Source organism: Scyliorhinus torazame, chromosome 2 (genome assembly GCF_047496885.1).
Source record: "Scyliorhinus torazame isolate Kashiwa2021f chromosome 2, sScyTor2.1, whole genome shotgun sequence".
NCBI classification, from domain to species: Eukaryota; Metazoa; Chordata; class Chondrichthyes; order Carcharhiniformes; family Scyliorhinidae; genus Scyliorhinus; species Scyliorhinus torazame.
In genome coordinates, this window is record NC_092708.1 from 345,061,801 (window position 1) to 345,080,250 (window position 18,450).

Consider the following 18,450-nt stretch of genomic DNA (forward strand, 5'->3'; position numbering starts at 1 on the left):
TGGTAAGGCCACATTTGGAGTACTGTGCACAGTTCTGGTCGCCTCATTTTAGGAAGGATGTGGAAGCTTTGGAAAAGGTACAAAGGAGATTTACCAGGATGTTGCCCGGAATGGAGAGTAGGTCTTACGAGGAAAGGTTGAGGGTGCTAGGCCTTTTCTCATTAGAACGGAGAAGAATGAGGGGTGACTTGATAGAGGTTTATAAGATGATCAGGGGAATAGATAGAGTAGACAGTCAGAGACTTTTTCCCCGGGTGGAACAAACCATTACAAGGGGACATAAATTTAAGGTGAAAGGTGGAAGATATTGGAGGGATATCAGAGGTAGATTCTTTACCCAGAGAGTAGTGGGGGCATGGAATGCACTGCCTGTGGAAGTAGTTGAGTCGGAAACATTAGGGACCTTCAAAGCAGCTATTGGATAGGTACATGGATTACGGTAGAATGATATAGTGTGTAGATTAATTTATTCTTTTTTTTTTAATATGTTTTATTGAAAATTTTCTCCCAAACAACAATTTTTCCCCTCTTACAAAGCAAACGCAACAATAACAATACAGAATTTTTTAACAATACACAAGTAACAAAACCCCATTATCTTTGACCTAAACTAAACTTCCCTACCCCTGGGTTGCTGCTGCTGGTCATCCGTCTTCCCTCTAACGTTCCCCTAGGTAGTCGAGAAATGGCTGCCACCACTTGGTGAACCCTTGAGCCGATCCCCTCAGGGCAAACTTTATCTGCTCCAGTTTAATGAACCCCGCCATATCATTTACCCAGGCCTCCAATACGGGGGGTTTCGCCTCCTTCCACATGAGTAGGATTCTGCGCCGGGCTACTAGGGACGCAAAGGCCACAACGCCGGCCTCTTTCGCCTCCTGCACTCCCGGCTCTTCCGCAACTCCAAATAGAGCTAACCCCCAGCCTGGTTTGACCCGGGCCTTCACCACCCGCGAAATCACTCCCGTCACTCCCTTCCAATACCCTTCCAGTGCCGGGCACGCCCAAAACATATGTGCGTGGTTTGCCGGGCTCCCGCCACACCTCCCACATTTGTCCTCCACTCCAAAGAACCTGCTCAATCTTGCTCCCGTTATGTGTACTCTATGTAGCACCTTAAATTGAATCAGGCTAAGCCTGGCGCATGAGGAAGAGGAATTTACCCTGCTTAGGGCATCAGCCCACATACCCTCCTCTATCTCCTCCCCTAGTTCTTCTTCCCACTTTCCTTTTAGTTCGCCCACCGACTCCTCCCCCTCTTCCCTCATCTCTCGGTAAATCTCTGACACCTTGCCCTCTCCGACCCACACCCCTGAAAGCACCCTGTCCTGTGTCCCCTGTGTCGGGAGCAACGGAAATTCCCTCACCTGTTGTCTAGTAAACGCCCTCACCTGCATATATCTCAAGAAATTTCCCCGGGGCAACTTATACTTTTCCTCCAATGCTCCCAAGCTCGCAAAAGTCCCATCTATAAATAAATCTCCCACCCTCCTAATTCCCAACTGGTACCAGCTCTGAAATTCTCCATCCATTCTTCCTGGGGCGAACCTATGATTGTTCCTGATTGGGGACCCCACCAGGGCTCCCCGCACCCCTCTCTGTCGCCTCCACTGTCCCCAGATATTCAATGTTGCCGCCACCACCGGGTTCGTGGTAAACCTTTTAGGTGAGATCGGTAGCGGCGCCGTCACCAGCGCCTCTAAACTCGTCCCTTTACAGGACTTTCTGTCTAGTCTTTTCCACGCCGCTCCCTCACCCTCCATCATCCATTTACGTATCATTGCCACATTGGCGGCCCAATAGTAATCGCCCAAGTTCGGTAGTGCCAATCCTCCTCTGTCCCTACTACGCTGAAGGAACCCCCTCCTTACTCTCGGAACTTTCCCTGCCCACACGAAGCTCGTGATGCTCCAGTCTATTTTATTAAAAAAGGTCTTGGTGATTAGTATAGGGAGACATTGAAATACAAATAAGAACCTCGGGAGGACCATCATCTTAATTGTTTGCACCCTGCCCGCCAGCGATAGAGGCTGCATGTCCCACCTCTTGAAGTCCTCGTCCATTTGTTCTACCAACTGTGTCAGATTAAGTCTGTGCAAGGTTCCCCAGCTCCGAGCGATCTGAATCCCCAGGTATCGGAAGTTTCTTTCCACTTTCCTTAGAGGCAAGCCTTCTATCTCTCTACTCTGGTCCCCTGGATGTATCACAAATAATTCACTCTTCCCCATGTTTAGCCTATACCCCGAGAAATCCCCGAACCCCCTCAAAATTCGCATAACCTCTATCATCCCCCCCGCTGGGTCCGACACGTATAACAATAGGTCATCCGCGTATAACGAGACTCGGTGTTCTCCCCCTCTAATCACCCCTCTCCATTTCCTGGAGTCTCTCAACGCCATGGCCAGAGGTTCAATTGCCAACGCGAACAACAATGGAGACAGCGGGCATCCCTGTCTTGTACCCCTATATAGTTGGAAATACTCCGATCTGTGTCGACCTGTAACTACGCTTGCCGTTGGAGCCCCATAAAGAAGTCTAACCCAGCTAATAAACCCATTCCCAAACCCAAACCTCCTTAACACTTCCCATAAATACTTCCAGATTAATTTATTCTTAAGGGCAGCACGGTAGCATTGTGGATAGCACAATTGCTTCACAGCTACAGGGTCCCAGGTTCGATTCCGGCTTGGGTCACTGTCTGTGCGGAGTCTGCACGTTCTCCCCGTGTGTGCGTGGGTTTCCTCCGGGTGCTCCGGTTTCCTCCCACACTCCAAAGATGTGCGGGTTAGGTGGATTGGCCGTGATAAATTGCCCTTAGTGTCCACAATTGCCCTTCGTGTTGGGTGCGGTTACTGGGTTATGGGGATAGTTTGGAGGTGTTGACCTTGGGGAGGGTGCTCTTTCCAGGAGCCGGTGCCGACTCGATGGGCCGAATGGCCTCCTTCTGCACTGTAAATTCTATGATAATCTATGATTAATCAGGGACAAAGGTTCGGCACAACATCGTGGGCCGAAGGGCCTGTTCTGTGCTGTATTTTTTCTATGTTCTAAGAGCTAAGTGCGTTTTGGTATGCTGTACCCAGCGAAACTCTGGGTCACATACCAAGAAAGAGAATACTTCTTTACAGCCCCTGTCGAAGCACACAACTTTGTTGAAGAACATGGGCTGGAAGACCACCAGCGAGGGTAGAAATGAGGGGCCCCTGGCAAGTGGCAACAACATGCCAACAGAGGGGAGGGGTGAGGCAACGCCAGCCACCCCCCCTCACCCGTCACGGCGAGCGCACCCTGAACAAAGAGCAAACCACTGCCCGAGGGACCGCTTCAGGTGGGAGGCCAGGCCCCAGCACGAGGAAACTAGAGTAGCGGAGAAGGGAGAGCAAGCAAGAGGAGTGTAGGATGGGGGAAGAGCGGGCAGAAAACGGCAGAGGCCGAGCAGGGGAGAAGCGAGACAGTAACTCCCGAGAGGGGGTCCACCGTACTAGCAGGAAAGCTAGCGCCGGGGGATGCAACAAAGCAGGGCCACAGCGCGCCCCCAACGGGGGGAAGGCTCCAGGCCGGGGGGGGGGGGGCACCACCCAAAGAGATGGGAGAACAAACGGGGATGGGAACAGGGGAAAGAGGGACAAAGGAGGGCTATACGGGAGAGGGGAGAAGGGCGAGACCGGGAGAGGGGGGGACACGGAAGGGGAGACCGGGGAGCGGGGACACAAGGAAGGAGGGACAAACCAGGTTAGAAAAGGAATAGGGCTACAAAGTGCCACAACCAAAGTGCTCGAAACAAGCAATCGCTGCAAGCACCTACCCAGTACGGTTTCGGCAAAGGGAGACCCCAGAGTGCAGGGGACTTCCCGCATGGCGGACGCACAGTGGGCGGCCATGTCGGGTGCCCCCGGGACAAAGGGAAACCCCGAAGCGCAGGGACCCGACCGCATGGAGAGAGCAGTGACAGCGGCCATCCTGGACAGCCCCCTAACAAAGGGAAACCCTCTGGCGCATCCACCAGGTAAGTATTGTTAATCCCACAGGAGTGAGGGGACAGAAGCCCCCCACCAGGATAGTCATCTGGAACGTAAGGGGACTCAACGACCCAGTGAAGAGATCCAGAGTCCTCACCCACCTAAGAAATATGAGGGCCGACATAGTCTTCCTCCAAGAGACACACCTGAGAGAGAAGGACCGACTGCGGGTAAGAAAGGGCTGGGTGGGACAGACCTACCATTCCTGCTATGGGACAAGGGCCAGGTGGGTGGTGATATTGATCGGCAAGAGGACGATGTTTAGGGCGACAAGGACGGTTACGGACCCAGGGGGACGGTACGTCATGGACAGCGGGGCCCTGGATGGGGCACCGGTAGTACTAGTTAACGTGTACGCACCCAACTGGGATGACACAAGCTTGATCAAGAAGACTATGGCAGAAATCCCTGACATAGCGACGCACCGACTAATCATGGGGGGGACTTCAACTGTGTACAGGACCCAAAGACAGACAGATCAAACCCCAAAATGGGGAAAACCTCAAGCATGGCAAGGGAACTCAGTCACTTTATGGAGCAGATGGGAGCAGTGGACCCCTGGAGGTTCGCCCACCCGGGGAGAAGAAATTCTCCTCCTTATCCCCTGTACACAACGTATACACCAGAATTGACTTCTTTGTGGTGGGGAAAATGGTGCTTCCGGGGCTAGACAAAGTGGAATACTCCACAATTGTGATATCAGACCACGCTCCACACTACGTGGACGTGAGGCTGGAGACGGGCAGGGCCCAACGCCCCACATGGAGGTTGGACATCGCCCTACTAGCTGACGAGGCCTTCAACGAAAGGATATCACGGGCCATAGCAGAGTACACGGAGGACAACCCAGAACGGGGAGGTCTCGCCCTCCACGTTCTGGGAAGCGCTAAAGGCCGTACTAAGAGGGAAAATCATCGCTTTCAAAGTGCGAAGAGATAGGGAGGAAAGGGCTAGGCAGCAGCTGGTCGACTCCATACTGGAGGTAGACCGTAAACGCCCCGAGGCCCCGACCGTAGAGCTCCTGGCGGAGAGGAAAGAGCTACAAAGGAACTTTGACCTGCACTCCACCAGGAAAGCAGTGCACCAACTCCGCCAGGCACGTGAGACCCTATACGAACACGGAGACAAAGCCAGCCCCTGTTGGCACACCTGCTGAGAAAGAAGGCAGCCACCAGAGAAATTGCACAAATCAGGGATACCAGAGGCACGCTAGAAACAGAACCAGAAAAGATCAACAAAACCTTCAAGGCCTTCTACCAAGGGCTGTACACCTCAGAACCCCCAAGGGGGGAGTCCGGGATGAAATGGTTCCTTGATGGACTGGACATTCCAGTCGTGGGGAAGGGCAAAAAACGGGGCTTGGAAGCACCAGTAGCACTGGGAGAGATCATGGACAGCATTAGCTCCATGCAGGCGGGGAAGGCACCGGGACCCGACGGGTTCCCGGCGGACTTCTATAAAAAATTTGCGACAGCACTGGCCCCGCACCTGCGGGAGATGTTCACAGACTCACTAGCTGGGGGCACACTGCCATCCACACTAGCACAGGCCTCAATCTCGCTGATACCGAAGAAAGACAAAGACCCAACGGAATGTGGGTCTTACAGACCCATCTCACTGCTGAATGCAGACGCCAAAATACTGGCCAAAATCCTAGCCAAAAGGCTAGAAGACTGTGTACCTGAGGTGGTCGCAGAGGACCAGACGGGCTTTGTCAAAGGTAGACAGCTTACCTCGAACATCAGGCGCCTGCTGAACGTGATAATGACCCCCTCCGGGGAGAGAACACCAGAGGTGATCGTCTCCCGAGATGTAGAAAAGGCCTTCGACAGAGTCGAATGGAAATACCTCATAGAGGTACTGGAGCGGTTCGGGCTTGGAACAGGGTTCACCTCCTGGGTAAAGCTCCTATACAACACTCCCATGGCGAGCGTACGGACCAACAATACCAACTCCCGATACTTCCAGCTGCACAGGGGCACCAGACAAGGATGCCCACTGTCCCCGCTGCTGTTCGCTCTAGCGATCGAACCACTAGCAATCGCGCTCAGCAGCAAAAAGCTGGAGGGGGATCCGAAGGGGCGGCAGAGAGCACAGAGTCTCACTCTATGCAGCTGACCTGCTCCTCTACATTTCGGATCCACAGAGCAGCATGGACGGAATCATCGCGCTCCTGAAAGAGTTTGTCGCCTTCTCGGGCTACAAACTCAACATGAGCAAAAGTGGATCTTCCCAGTACACCCACAAGTAGGGGGGGGCAGCACTAACGGGACCGCCGTTTAAACAGGCCCGACACAAATTCCGCTACCTGGTGATCCAAATAGCCCATGACTGGAAAGGGATCCACAAATGGAACCTCACCAGTCTGACACAGGAAGTAAAAAAGGATCTGCAAAGATGGAACACACTCCCACTCCCTCGCGGGGAGAGTCCAGACGAACAAAATGAACGTACTGCCCAGGTACCTCTTCCTACTTGGATCCATTCCGATCTACATCCCCAAGGCCTTTTTAAAAGCTCTGGACAAACTAATCATGGCGTTTGTATGGGGGGGAAAATGCTAGGATCCCAAAGAAGGTCCTACAAAAAACAAAATCCAGGGGGGTGCTAGCCCTCCCAAATCTACAATTCTACCACTGGGTGGCGACGGCCGAGCGAATAAGGGGATGGATCAAGGAGCCGGAAGCCGAGTGGGTGCGCGTGGAAGAGGCCTCCTGCATGGGGACCTCCCTCCGGGTCCTCGCCATGGCGGCACTCCCATCCCTACCCAAAAAACATTCCGGTGCCAAGGAGGCCTGGCCAACCACGCCCACGCGTTCTGGTCTTGCCCCAGGATACTGGACAGCCTTCTTCGAGGCAATGTCCAAAGTCGTGGGGATGAGAATGGAGCCATGCCCGAAAGTGCCGGTCTTCGGGATTTCGGACCAGCCAGATCTATTCCTGGGGAGGAGGGCGGACGCCCTTGCCTTTGCCTCCCTGATTGCCCGCCGTAGAATCCTATTCAGCTGGTGGTCAGCAGCACCGCCCAAAGCTGCAGACTGGCTGTCTGACCTCTCGGAAACTCTCCAAATGGAAAAAATCAAATTTGCCATCCGAGGGTCAGACGACGGCTTCCACAGAACGTGGGAGCTATTCACGCAATTGTTCCGGGATCTGTTTGTGGCCAACGAACGAGAGGAAGAATAGCCAGGTAGCCAAGAATCGGGTGGGGGGGGGGGGGGGGGGGGGGGGGGGGGGGGGGGGGGGGGGCAGCTAAGCCTACGAGGAATGAAAGGCAAACCACGGGGGGGGGGGGGGGAAGAAGAGACGGAGAATCGGGGAGAGGCAGGGAAATGAGAGCCGGAAGGAAGGCACGGGACACAATAACGAACAGGGCATCTCCAGGAGTAGGGGACGAGGAGAATGAAGACGAAAGACTGGAGGAACGGCAGAAGTGGCAGTGAGCGCAAGACGGCAGCGAGAAGCGACAACAACACCAAACCCATTCGAGTATTGCCCACTGTAATTGTCTCTCCGGCACCCAAATGTATATTTACCTCCCCGGTCTCCACTACCCTCCCTCCCGCAAACAGTCGCCTACTTATGTGTTATAAATAATTTTGCCAGTTGTACAGAGTTGCTGCTGTTGAGCTAGTGCACAATACCCTACCAGTTATCCTATTTATTTATTTTTTTTTACCATTTACTATTTTCTTCTCTTTGGTATGTTTGGGTGTGCCCTTCTATATATCCTGTGTACATAACGGTAAATATATTTCGTTCAAAAACCCAATAAAAGACATTTATTTAAAAAAAGGAACTCCAGCAGATTCCCCACCCCCCTGCCACGCCTAGGCACAGGGCGGAGAAGTTGACCTCCACGCCAACAGGACCCACCGCGTTCACAAACATCCACCACCCCCTCAAAGAGTCAGCTCCGCCTCGTTCTTGTGAGGTGTGCTCTATATACCACCTTCAATTGTATCAGCTCCAACCTCCTGCACGAAGTTGAGGCATTCACCCTCTGGAGCACCTCACACCACAATCCCTCCCACAACTCTTCCTCCCCATCAACTTAATCCCCTCCAGCGATACATTATCTTCCCCCAGAATCACCCCATAAATTGCCGACACCACCCCCTTCTCCATTCTCCCAGTCATCAGTACCTCTTCCAACAGTGTAGGGCCGGTGCCATCGGAAAACTGTACCTCCTTCCGAGCAAAATCTCTAAACATCTCCCCCTGTCCCAATTCATATTTCTCTCCAGCCTCGCAAACCGGCCCCCCAGAAACAAATCCTTTAATACTCTTAACTCCCATCTCCGTAAACTCCCATCCCACTTCTCTGGCTCAAATCTATGTTTCCCCTGAATCTGCATTTCCTTTGACCCCGCCCAAAACCTAAAGTGCTGGCGCAACTGCCTCCAGATCTTCAACGTCGCCACCACCACCGAATATTTCCCCGGGGCCATCGGGAGCGGCGTTGTTGCCAACACCCTCAACCCCAACCCCTGCACAGACTCTCCTCCATTCTAACCTACTGGGAGTCCCCCCCCCCCCTCTAATCCAGCTCCTCACCTTCTAATATATCTAACATTTAAGCTATATTGGACTATATGATTTTCTAATTAAATCATTTATCGATTGTTATTGAAATCACTGGCGTGTAGAATATTTTATGATTAATGAGATTTCCGTATGTGAAAGAACATCTGTAACTTGTCATTAATGGTGAGCTGGTCTCTTTCATTTCAGCATGAAGAAATTTATAAAACTTTGACTGATGCTTTGAGGATGTAGAACACTGTACCACGGGCTAACTGTTGAATTTACACATTTTGAAGTGCTCCCATATACATTAAATTACTAAGAATCCCCAATTTTATGTAAATTTGTCTTCTGCCTCAAATGTTCCTATGGATCAATCAATTTTACTAGCAGAGATAAACTGTAATTTAACAAAAATTGAATGAGGCTGACTTGGTCTCTAGTCTCTGCTCGCTACCGTCTGTTTCCAAGCTAAGACTAATGCATCATCAGCCTGACCCCGTGTATTATCATTGAATTACCGCTGTGCTACTAATTTGTACTTAAATGGGGCGGCATGGTGGTGCAGTGGTTAGCGCTGCTGCCTCACGGCGCCGAAGACCCGGGTTCGATCCCTGGGTCACTGTCCGTGTGGAGTTTATACATTCTCCCCGTGTCTGCGTGGGCCTCACCCCACAACCAAAAGATGTGCAGGGTAGTGGATTGGCCACGCTAAATTGCCCCTTAATTGGAAATTTTAAAAAAATTGTATTTAAATAAGCAGATTTCACAACAGCTGCACATGCGGTTGATATAATGAAATGAAAATCGCTTGTTGCAACAAGTAGGCTTCAAATGAAGTTACTGTGAAAAGCCCCTAGTCGCCACATTCCGGCGCCTGTTCGGGGAGACTGAATGGGAATTGAACCGTGCTGCTGGCCTGCCTGGCCTGCTTTAAAAGCCAGCTATTTAGCCCAGTGTGCTAAACCAGCCCCTATGTAGTTTTTTGTTTTTTTAAAAATAATTTTTATTAGGATTTTCACAAAATATCAACAACAGAATGAAAAAGAAACCCAATAGAATTAAATACAGAACAAAGTAAAACAACCCCCATGCCCCCCATACATAAATAATAAATTAACACCCAGAGTTAACACAAAGCAAATATATACACCCCCTCAGATTCCCCAGGGTAAATAAAATAGAAACCCCCACCCCCCCCCCAAACCCCCCTCCCCCGGGGTTGCTGCTGCTGCTGACCATTGTCTACCGCTCTGCCAGGAAGTCCAAGAACAGTTGCCACCGCCTAAAGAACCCTTGTACCGATCCCCTTAAGGCGAATTTCACCCTCCAATTTAATAAACCCCGCCATATCGTTGATCCAGGATTCCATGCTTGGGGCCCTTGCATCCCTCCACTGAAGAAGAATCCTCCGCCGGGCTACCAGGCACGTAAAGGCCAGAATACCGGCCTCTTTCGCCTCCTGCACTCCCGGCTCCCCCGCAACCCCAAATATTGCGAACCCCCAGCCCATCTTGACCCTGGATCCTACCGCCCCCGACACCGTCCTCGCCACGCCCTTCCAAAATTCCTCCAGCGTTGGGCAAGCCCAGAACATATGGCTGTGATTTGCTGGGCTCCCTGAGCACCTAACACACCTGTCCTCTTCTCCCAAAGAACCGGCTCATCCTTGTCCCGGTCATGTGTGCCCTGTGCAGCACCTTAAACGGTATGAAGCTGAGCCGGTTCTCACGAAGAGGAAGAGTTCACCCTCCCTAGGCCATCTGCCCATGTTCCCTCTTCGATCTCCTCTCCCAACTCCTCCTCCCACTTACCTTTCACCTTCACCACCGAGGCCTCCTCCTCCTGCTGCATCACCTGGTAAGTTTCCGAGATCTTCCCCACTCCCACCCACCCCCCCGAGAGCACCCTGTCCTGTACTGTGTGTAGCAGTAGTTGCGGGAATTCCACCACTTGCCGCCTGGCAAACGCCCTTACCTGTCGCCCATACTTCTCCATCCAGTTCACCCAGGCTCGAACTTCCCGTCTACAAACAGGTCCCCCAACTTTCTTATCCCTGCCCTGTGCCACCCCGAAAACCCCCCATCTATTCTCCCTGGGACAAACCGGTAGTTCCCCCGTATTGGGGTCCACACCGAGGCCCCAACTTCCCCCCTGTGCCGCTTCCACTGCCCCCAGAATTTGAGGGTAGCCGCCACTACCGGGCTCGTGGTATACCTCATTGGAGGGAGCGGCAGCGGCGCCGTTGCCAGCGCCTCCAGACTCGTACCTTCACAAGTCACCATCTCCAGCCTCTTCCATGCAGCCCCCTCCCCCTCCATCACCCACTTGCGCACCGTCGCTGCATTGGCGGCCCAGTAGTACCCACAGAGGTTGGGCAGTGCCAGCCCCCCCCCCCCCCCCCCCCCCCCATCCCTACTCCGCTCCAGGAACACCCTTCTCACCCTCGGAGTCCCTCGCGCCCACACAAACCCCGTTATGCTCCTGTTGATCCGCCTAAAGAGGCCTTCAGGATAAACATGGGGAGGCACTGGAACAGGAACAAAAACCTTGGGAGCACCGTCATCTTAACTGACTGCACCCTACCCACCAGGGACAGCGGCAACGCGTCCCACCTCTTGAACTCCTCCTCCATTTGCTCCACCAGCCTCGTGAAATTAAGTCTATGCAGGGCCCCCCAGCTCCTGGTCACCTGGACCCCCAAGTACCTGAAGCTCCTCTCCTCCCTTTTTAGTGGGAGCTCGCCAATCCCCCTCTCCTGGTCCCCTGGGTGAACCACAAACAACTCGCTCTCCCCCATGTTGAGCTTGTAACCTGAGAAATCCCCGAACTCCCTGAGGATCCTCATTACCTCTGGCATTCCCCCCACCGGGTCCGCCACATATAGCAGCAAGTCGTCCGCATTGAGCGACACCCTATGCTCCTCCCCGCCCCGCACCAGCCCCCTCCAGTTCCTCGACTCCCTCAGTGCCATAGCCAGGGGTTCAATCGCCAGTGCGAAAAGCAGGGGGGACAGGGGACACCCCTGCCTCGTCCCTCGATGCAACCGAAAGTACTCAGACCTCTTATTCGTGGCCACACTCGCCATCGGGACCTCGTACAACAACTTAACCCACCTGACAAACCCCTCCCCAAACCCGAACCTCTTCAGCACCTCCCACAAGTACCCCCACTCTACCCTATCGAAGGCCTTCTCAGCGTCCATCGCCACCAATATCTCCGCCTCCCCCTCCCTCGCCGGCATCATAATAACGTTCAGGAGCCTCCGCACATTCGCATTCAACTGCCTCCCCTTCACGAATCCCGTCTGGTCTTCGTGGATCACCTGCGGCACACAATCCTCAATTCTCGTGACCTTCGCCAGCACCTTGGCATCTACACTTAACAACGAAATCGGCCTGTAAGACCCACACTGCAGGGGATCCTTGTCCCGCTTCAGGATCAATGAGATCAGTGCCCGGGACATCACCGCGGGTCAACAGGTCGAATTCGGCCTGGTGGCTACGCCTCATCCTCAACAGTCCCTCCTCCGGCACCTCCGCATACCTCCTGTCTACCCTCACCATCTTCCCCACCAGCCTCTCCCTCTCCCTCTGCTCTCTCCTCTCCTTGTGGGCCCTAATGGAGATCAGCTCTCCCCTAACCACCGCCTTCAGCGCCTCCCTACCATCCCCACTCGGACCTCCCCGTTATCATTGGCCTCCATGTATCTCTCTATGCTTCCTCGGACCCGCTCACTCATCTCCTCGTCCATCAACAGCCCCACCTCCAAGCGCCACAATGGGCACTGGTCCCTCTCCTCCCCCAGCTCTAGGTCTACCCAATGCGGGGCGTGATCTGAAATGGCTATCGCCGAGTACTCGGTATCCTCTACTCTAGCTATCAGTGCCCTACTCATAATAAAGAAGTCGATCCGGGAATAAGCCTTATGAACATGCGAGAAGAATGAAAATTCCCTCGCCCCCGGCCTTGCAAATCTCCAAGGGTCCACCCCTCCCATCTGGCCCATAAACCCCCTCAGCAACTTAGCTGCCGCCGGCTTCCTACCCGTCCTAGACCTGGAGCGATCCAGTGCCGGATCCAACACTGTGTTAAAGTCGTCGTGTCCCCCCCATTATCAAGCCCCCCACTTCCAAGTCCGGGATCCGACCCAACATGCGCCGCATAAAACCCGCATCGTCCCAGTTCAGGGCATACGCATTGACCAGCACCACCCTCTCCCCTTGCAGCTCACCACATACCATTACGTACCTGCCGCCATTGTCTGTCACAATGCTCGACGCCTCGAACGACACCCTCTTTCCCACCAAGATCGCCCGCCACCCCCCGATTTTTGGCATCTAACCCTGAGTGAAACACCTGACCTACCCATCCCTTCCTCAATCTTACCTGGTCTGCCACATTCAGGTGTGTCTCCTGGAGCATGACCTCAGCCCCTTCAGGTGTGCGAACACCCGGGCCCACTTGACCAGCCCGTTCAGTCCCCTTACATTCCAGGTTATCAGCCGGATCGGGAGGCTACCCGCCCCCCCCTCCCCCGCTGACTAGCCATAACCCCTCCTTGGCCAGCCTCACGCCCGGCCCGTTCCCCACAGCGGCAGACCCCCGTCCCAACCCCCTCGACTCGCTCCAGCTGCCCCTTGACCATAGCAGCAGCAACCCGGTTCCCCCCCAGCTAGGAACCCTCCTAGGTGCTTTACTCCCTCCCCCCCGCCACCCCCCATTGCACTCCTGCAAGTCAGCTGACTCCTGCTGACCCCGGCTACTCCGCCTCTCTCCTTCAACTTCTCCAATTGTGGGACATCCCCATCTCCTCCATTACCCATCCACAGGCTCTCCGCCTCTCCCTTCCATCCCAAGCATGGGACACAACCCTCGTTGCCCCGCCCCCTCCAGCCTTCAGCGCGGGAAAAAGTCCGTGCTTTCCACCTGCCTTGCCCCGCCACCTCTGCCGCTCCTTTTACAGGCCCAGTCCCCTCACCCCCAACTCGGGCTCACCCTCCCCCGCGGGGCCCCATCCCCCCCCTACCGGCCATCCACCCCTACTCCATTTACTTACCCCCCTCCAAGAGCCCACCTGACAGACCCAACCAGTGCCCAACCCACCCTAACCACCCTCATCAAACCAAACAGAAATAAGAGCAAAGAACCCCCCCCCCTCAAAGTGTAACACTCCAACAGCAATCCCCGACTACCCATCCTGACCCTCAGCTTGTGTCCAGTTTCTCGGCCTGAACAAAGGCCCACCCCTCCCCCGGAGACTCAAAATAATGGTGCCGGTCCTTATAGGTGACCCACAGTCGCGCCGGCTGCAGCATGCCAAACTTCACCCCCTTTCTGTGCAGCATCGCCTTCGCCCGATTGTACCCGGCCCTCTTCTTCGCCACCTCCGCACTCCAGTCTAGGTATATTTAAACCTCCGCATTCTCCCACCTGCTGCTCCTCTCTTTCATGGCCCACCTGAGCACGCACTCACGATCAGCGAACAGACGAAACCGCACCAGCATCGCCCGCGACGGCTCGTTAGCCTTGGGCCTCCTCGCCAGCACTCTATGGGCCCCTTCCAGCTCCAGGGGCCCCTGGAAGGACCCCGCTCCCATCAGCGAGTTTAGCATGGTGACCACATAGGCCCCCACGTCCAGCCCCTCCGGGAGGCCCAGAATCCGCAAATTCTTCCACCTTGACCGATTCTCCATCTCCTCGAACCGTTCCTGCCATTTCTTGTGGTGCGCTTCCACCTTTACCGCAAGGCCTAAGATCTCGTCCTCGTTGTCGGAGACCTTTTGTCGGACATCGCGGATCGCCACCCCCTGGGCCGTCTGGGTATCCAGCAGCTTGTCGATAGACGCCTTCATCGGCTCCAGCAGGTCCGCTTTAATCTCCCTGAAGCAGCGCTGGATAACCACCTGCTGCTCCTGCGCCCACTGCATCCATGCTGCCTGGTCCCCGCCCGCCGCCATTTTGCTCTTCTTCCCTCGCACCTTCTTTGGATTCACCACCACTTTTTTAGTCACCCCGCTCCCTGTCCAAGCCATACACTGTCGGGGAACTATTGCAATCTCCTTCCCACACTGGGAAACGTCGAAAAAATGCCGTTGGGGGCTCTGAAAAGAGCCCAAAAGTCCGTTTTTAGCGGGAGCTGCCAAATGTGCGACTTAGCTCCGCATAGCTGCAACCGGAAGTCTCGCCCCTATGTAGTTATAATAGTTGAAGATTACAGTAATAAAAAGAGCCATCCTGTAATGAAAAGTGGAAAATATAAAAGTTGGTTCAAATTATTCTAATGCCAGTTGTTCTTGGATTTAATTGCAGGTGACGGTTACTATGTTGTAAGTGTTTTATTTTTTAATTATATTTTGGTGCAGATACTATGATCACAAAAGACATGCAGCAAAGAAGGAAAAGAAAACAGTTGAAGCTGCAGAAAAGGTAGAAAATATTCAACATTGAAAGATAAGCGTTATCACTGAAGAATGGTGTACAGGCTGCACATGTGGTGCTGCCTGGCCTGGAAATTGGTGTACGCCTGTCTAGTGCCACTTCTTTGAATTTCTTCCTCATCGTGTTTCAAGCAACAATGTGATCAGCAAGAAGCAGAACAATGCAAATAAATTCCTCTTGTGATTTTTGGAAAGTCAACACTGTGTTTCTCTCCCCTTTTTTATGGTTTGGATTTTACTGGGCTATACATCCCATGTGGTTCAGAGGCTGGCGATCTGTCCCCAGGCTGCTACCAATTTTGGACTGCCGTATAGTGCATGAGAGCGACCTCGTGTTAACTTCAGTTCTGATTTTGTTTTCTTTCTGTACGGACTCCCCATTATCTGTGAATAAGAAAATAAATTGGGATTAAGAATAGAGATTTTATTTTTAATCCTGTCCTCTGTGTGATTAGTGTCATAAGAGTATTACATTTTTACTTCAATTAAGGGTCAGTTGTTTACCTCTTGATTGTTCTATAAACAGCTTGCTCCTTTTTAAATATTAGGATAATGTGCAGTAACCTCTAGATTTCCAGAACCGCTTCAATGTTTATGGAGCTCTTTAAATATAGATTACCCAGAACCTTGTCTATATCTTGGAATTTATTTGTTTCAATTTTATTATTCTAACTCATTATTTTTGAAATAAATTTAAAGTACCCAATATTTTTTTTCCAATTAAAGGGTAATTTAGCGTGGCCAATCCACCTCCCCTGCACATCTTTGGGTTGTGGGGGTGAAACCCAAGCAGACTCTGGGAGAATGTGCAGACTCCACACAGACAGTGACCCAGGGTGGGGATCGAACCCAGGTCCCGTGTGCTGTGAGGCAGAAGTGCTAACCACTGCACCACCATGCCGTCCCTTATTCTAACTCATTATAAACTGATAACTGATTTAGATCTTGTTTCAAAATGACTAAATCAGTTAACTTTTTTTAAAAAAACACCTTAAATCATTTTTTACTAATAATTTATTTTAAATTTTATTTGTCTTTAGGCATTTAAATCAGCAGAAAAGAAGACAAAAAGAACACTAAAAGAAGTTCAAACCGTCATTACAATTCAGAAGGCACGAAAAGTATATTGGTAAGTTGTGTGGTATGTATTGTATACATGTAAAATGAGCACCTGCTGAATTGGACTGATATGCCTCTGAATGCTATTTCAGTATTTGATAATTCACTTATTAAATGGGTTAGAGTAAAAATACGTGGTCCGATTAAGACAGACTGGGAATATCACCAGCCGGACTGATACAATTGACTGGGAGTGAGTGAGTGATTGATTTTAGTAAATTAGGCAAGAAAATTAAATTACATTTGTGATTAAAATGAAGTGAAGTAAAAAGTTAAATGCATTTCATATTTGGATTTTCAGGTTGTTGCGATGCATAAAAAATAAGACGTGGGTTGGCATCTATATTTTCCCCCCACAGCCACTTCCTGATCTTCACAGTGCTATGACTGGGTGGGTCCGGTATGTCTTAATAGGGAGGGGAGAGTGATAAAAGTCAACAAAAGCAACCAAGCCAATACGCCAGTGAAGCATGAGGGATGATTGTGATGAGAAATTGAATGGATTCCTAGTTCACACACTTAATATTGGCATTAAACCCAGGTTCAATCCCGGCCTCGGGTCACTGTCCGTGTGGAGTTTGCACATTCTCCCTGTGTCATGTGGGTCTCTCCCCACAAACCAAAAATGTGCAGGGTAGGTGGATTGGCCACACTGAGTTGCCCCTTTAATTAGGAAAAAAATAATTGGATACTTAATCAAAAAAAAAAAATTTGCATTAAACATTCTCGCTTGAGCGCAACACGGCCAGTAGATCGCGCCCATAGAATCCCAACAGTGCAGAAGGAGGCCATTCAGCCTATCAAGTCTGTACTGACCCTCTGAAACAGCATGCTACCTATGCCATTCCCACCACACTATCCCTCTAATCCCGTAACCCCACCTACACGTTGGGCATTAAGAGGAAATTTAGCTAGGCCAATCCACCTAACCACATCTTTGGACTGTGGGAGGAAACCAGTGCACCCGGCGAGAACATGAAAACTCCACACAGACAGGCACCCAAGGTTGGATTGAACCCGGCTCCCCGGTGCTCTAAGGCACCAGTGCTAACCACTGTGCCACCGTGCTGCCCTTGGTTGGATTGGATGTCTTTTTTGTAAACCGGGCATATCTGGGCAATTTTTCACATTGTCAGGTGGATGCCAGTGTTCCAGCTGTGACGGAACAGCCATATTAGGGGTGTGGCTAATTCTGGAGCACAGGCCTTCAGCACTACAGCCTGGATGTTGTCACAGTGCCATCAGCGCTTTCTTAATGGCACATGAAGTGAAGCAAATTGTCTGAAGAGCATCTATGCTGTTGGGGATGGCAGATATGGATCATCCACTTGGCACTTCTAAATGTGTAAATGCTTCAGCCTTGGCTTTAGCACTGACGGGCTTGGCTCCCCTCGAGTTGCTTCTGGATGTTTGTTTAGTTCCCTACCATCATTCACGTTGGATATGGGCAGGACTGCTGAACTTAGATCTGATAACGTTGGTAGTGCAATCCCAGTGCTTTGTCTTTCGTATGTTGTAGTCCTGTGCTCTAGTGTCACGTCTTTGACACCTGATTTCTAGGTATTCTCAGCACTGCTCTGTCATGCACTGCTCGCTGAATCTGGGACCTCGGCGCCGTGAGGCAGCAGTGCTAATCATACTGCTTCCGGTATCATTATCTGTCGCTCATTTTAAAGACTTCAAACAGGTGACTGGCACCTGTATTGTTTCACCATTATCCAATCTAATAACACTGACCCCAAGTTTGTAGGACTTGTCACGGAACTTCAAGAAAGCCGTCCACAATAATAATCTTAATTGTCACATGTAGGCTTACATTAACACTGCAATGAAGTTACTGTGAAAAGCCCCTAGTCGCTACATTTCGGCACCTGTTTGAATACACCGAGGGAGAATTCAGAATTCCAATTCACCGAACAGCACGTCTTTCGGGACTTGTGGGAGGAAACCCACGTAGACACAGGGAGAACGTGCAGACTCCACAGTGATACAAGCCGGGAATCGAACCAGGGACCCTGGAGCTGCGAAGCAACAGTGCTACCCACTGTGCTACAGTGCCGCTGTGGCGTGGATTTCCCTCTTCCCAATGTCAATTTACAAATGGTGCTAAATCAAGGGGACCCTCAGGGGTCCACCAACAACTTGATACCATCAAACAGGCTAAACATTGAAGTATGCTCACCGTAAACTACAAAATAAACGCAATGATATTTTCAAATTTGATGAAAATTTCCAGAGAGAAACAAATGGTTGGAATGTACACATGGGATTAATATAGAACCTGAAATATTTGTTTTGAAAAGAAATATTTTAAATATGTGAATTTTAATAGAGAAATTTGATAT

General features: G+C 51.7%; 1 protein-coding gene across 2 annotated transcripts in view; it reads left to right on the forward strand.

Annotated features, from left to right (window-relative positions):
• The window catches only part of LOC140403153 (ribosome quality control complex subunit NEMF), a 112,916-nt gene that overhangs the window by 41,765 nt on the left and 52,701 nt on the right, over positions 1-18,450 (forward strand). For both annotated transcript variants that reach the window (XM_072490849.1, XM_072490858.1), the window contains exons 15-16: positions 14,912-14,975; positions 16,027-16,115. In XM_072490849.1, the coding sequence (XP_072346950.1) occupies positions 14,912-14,975; positions 16,027-16,115 (153 nt within the window). The remainder of the gene's footprint in view (positions 1-14,911; positions 14,976-16,026; positions 16,116-18,450) is intronic.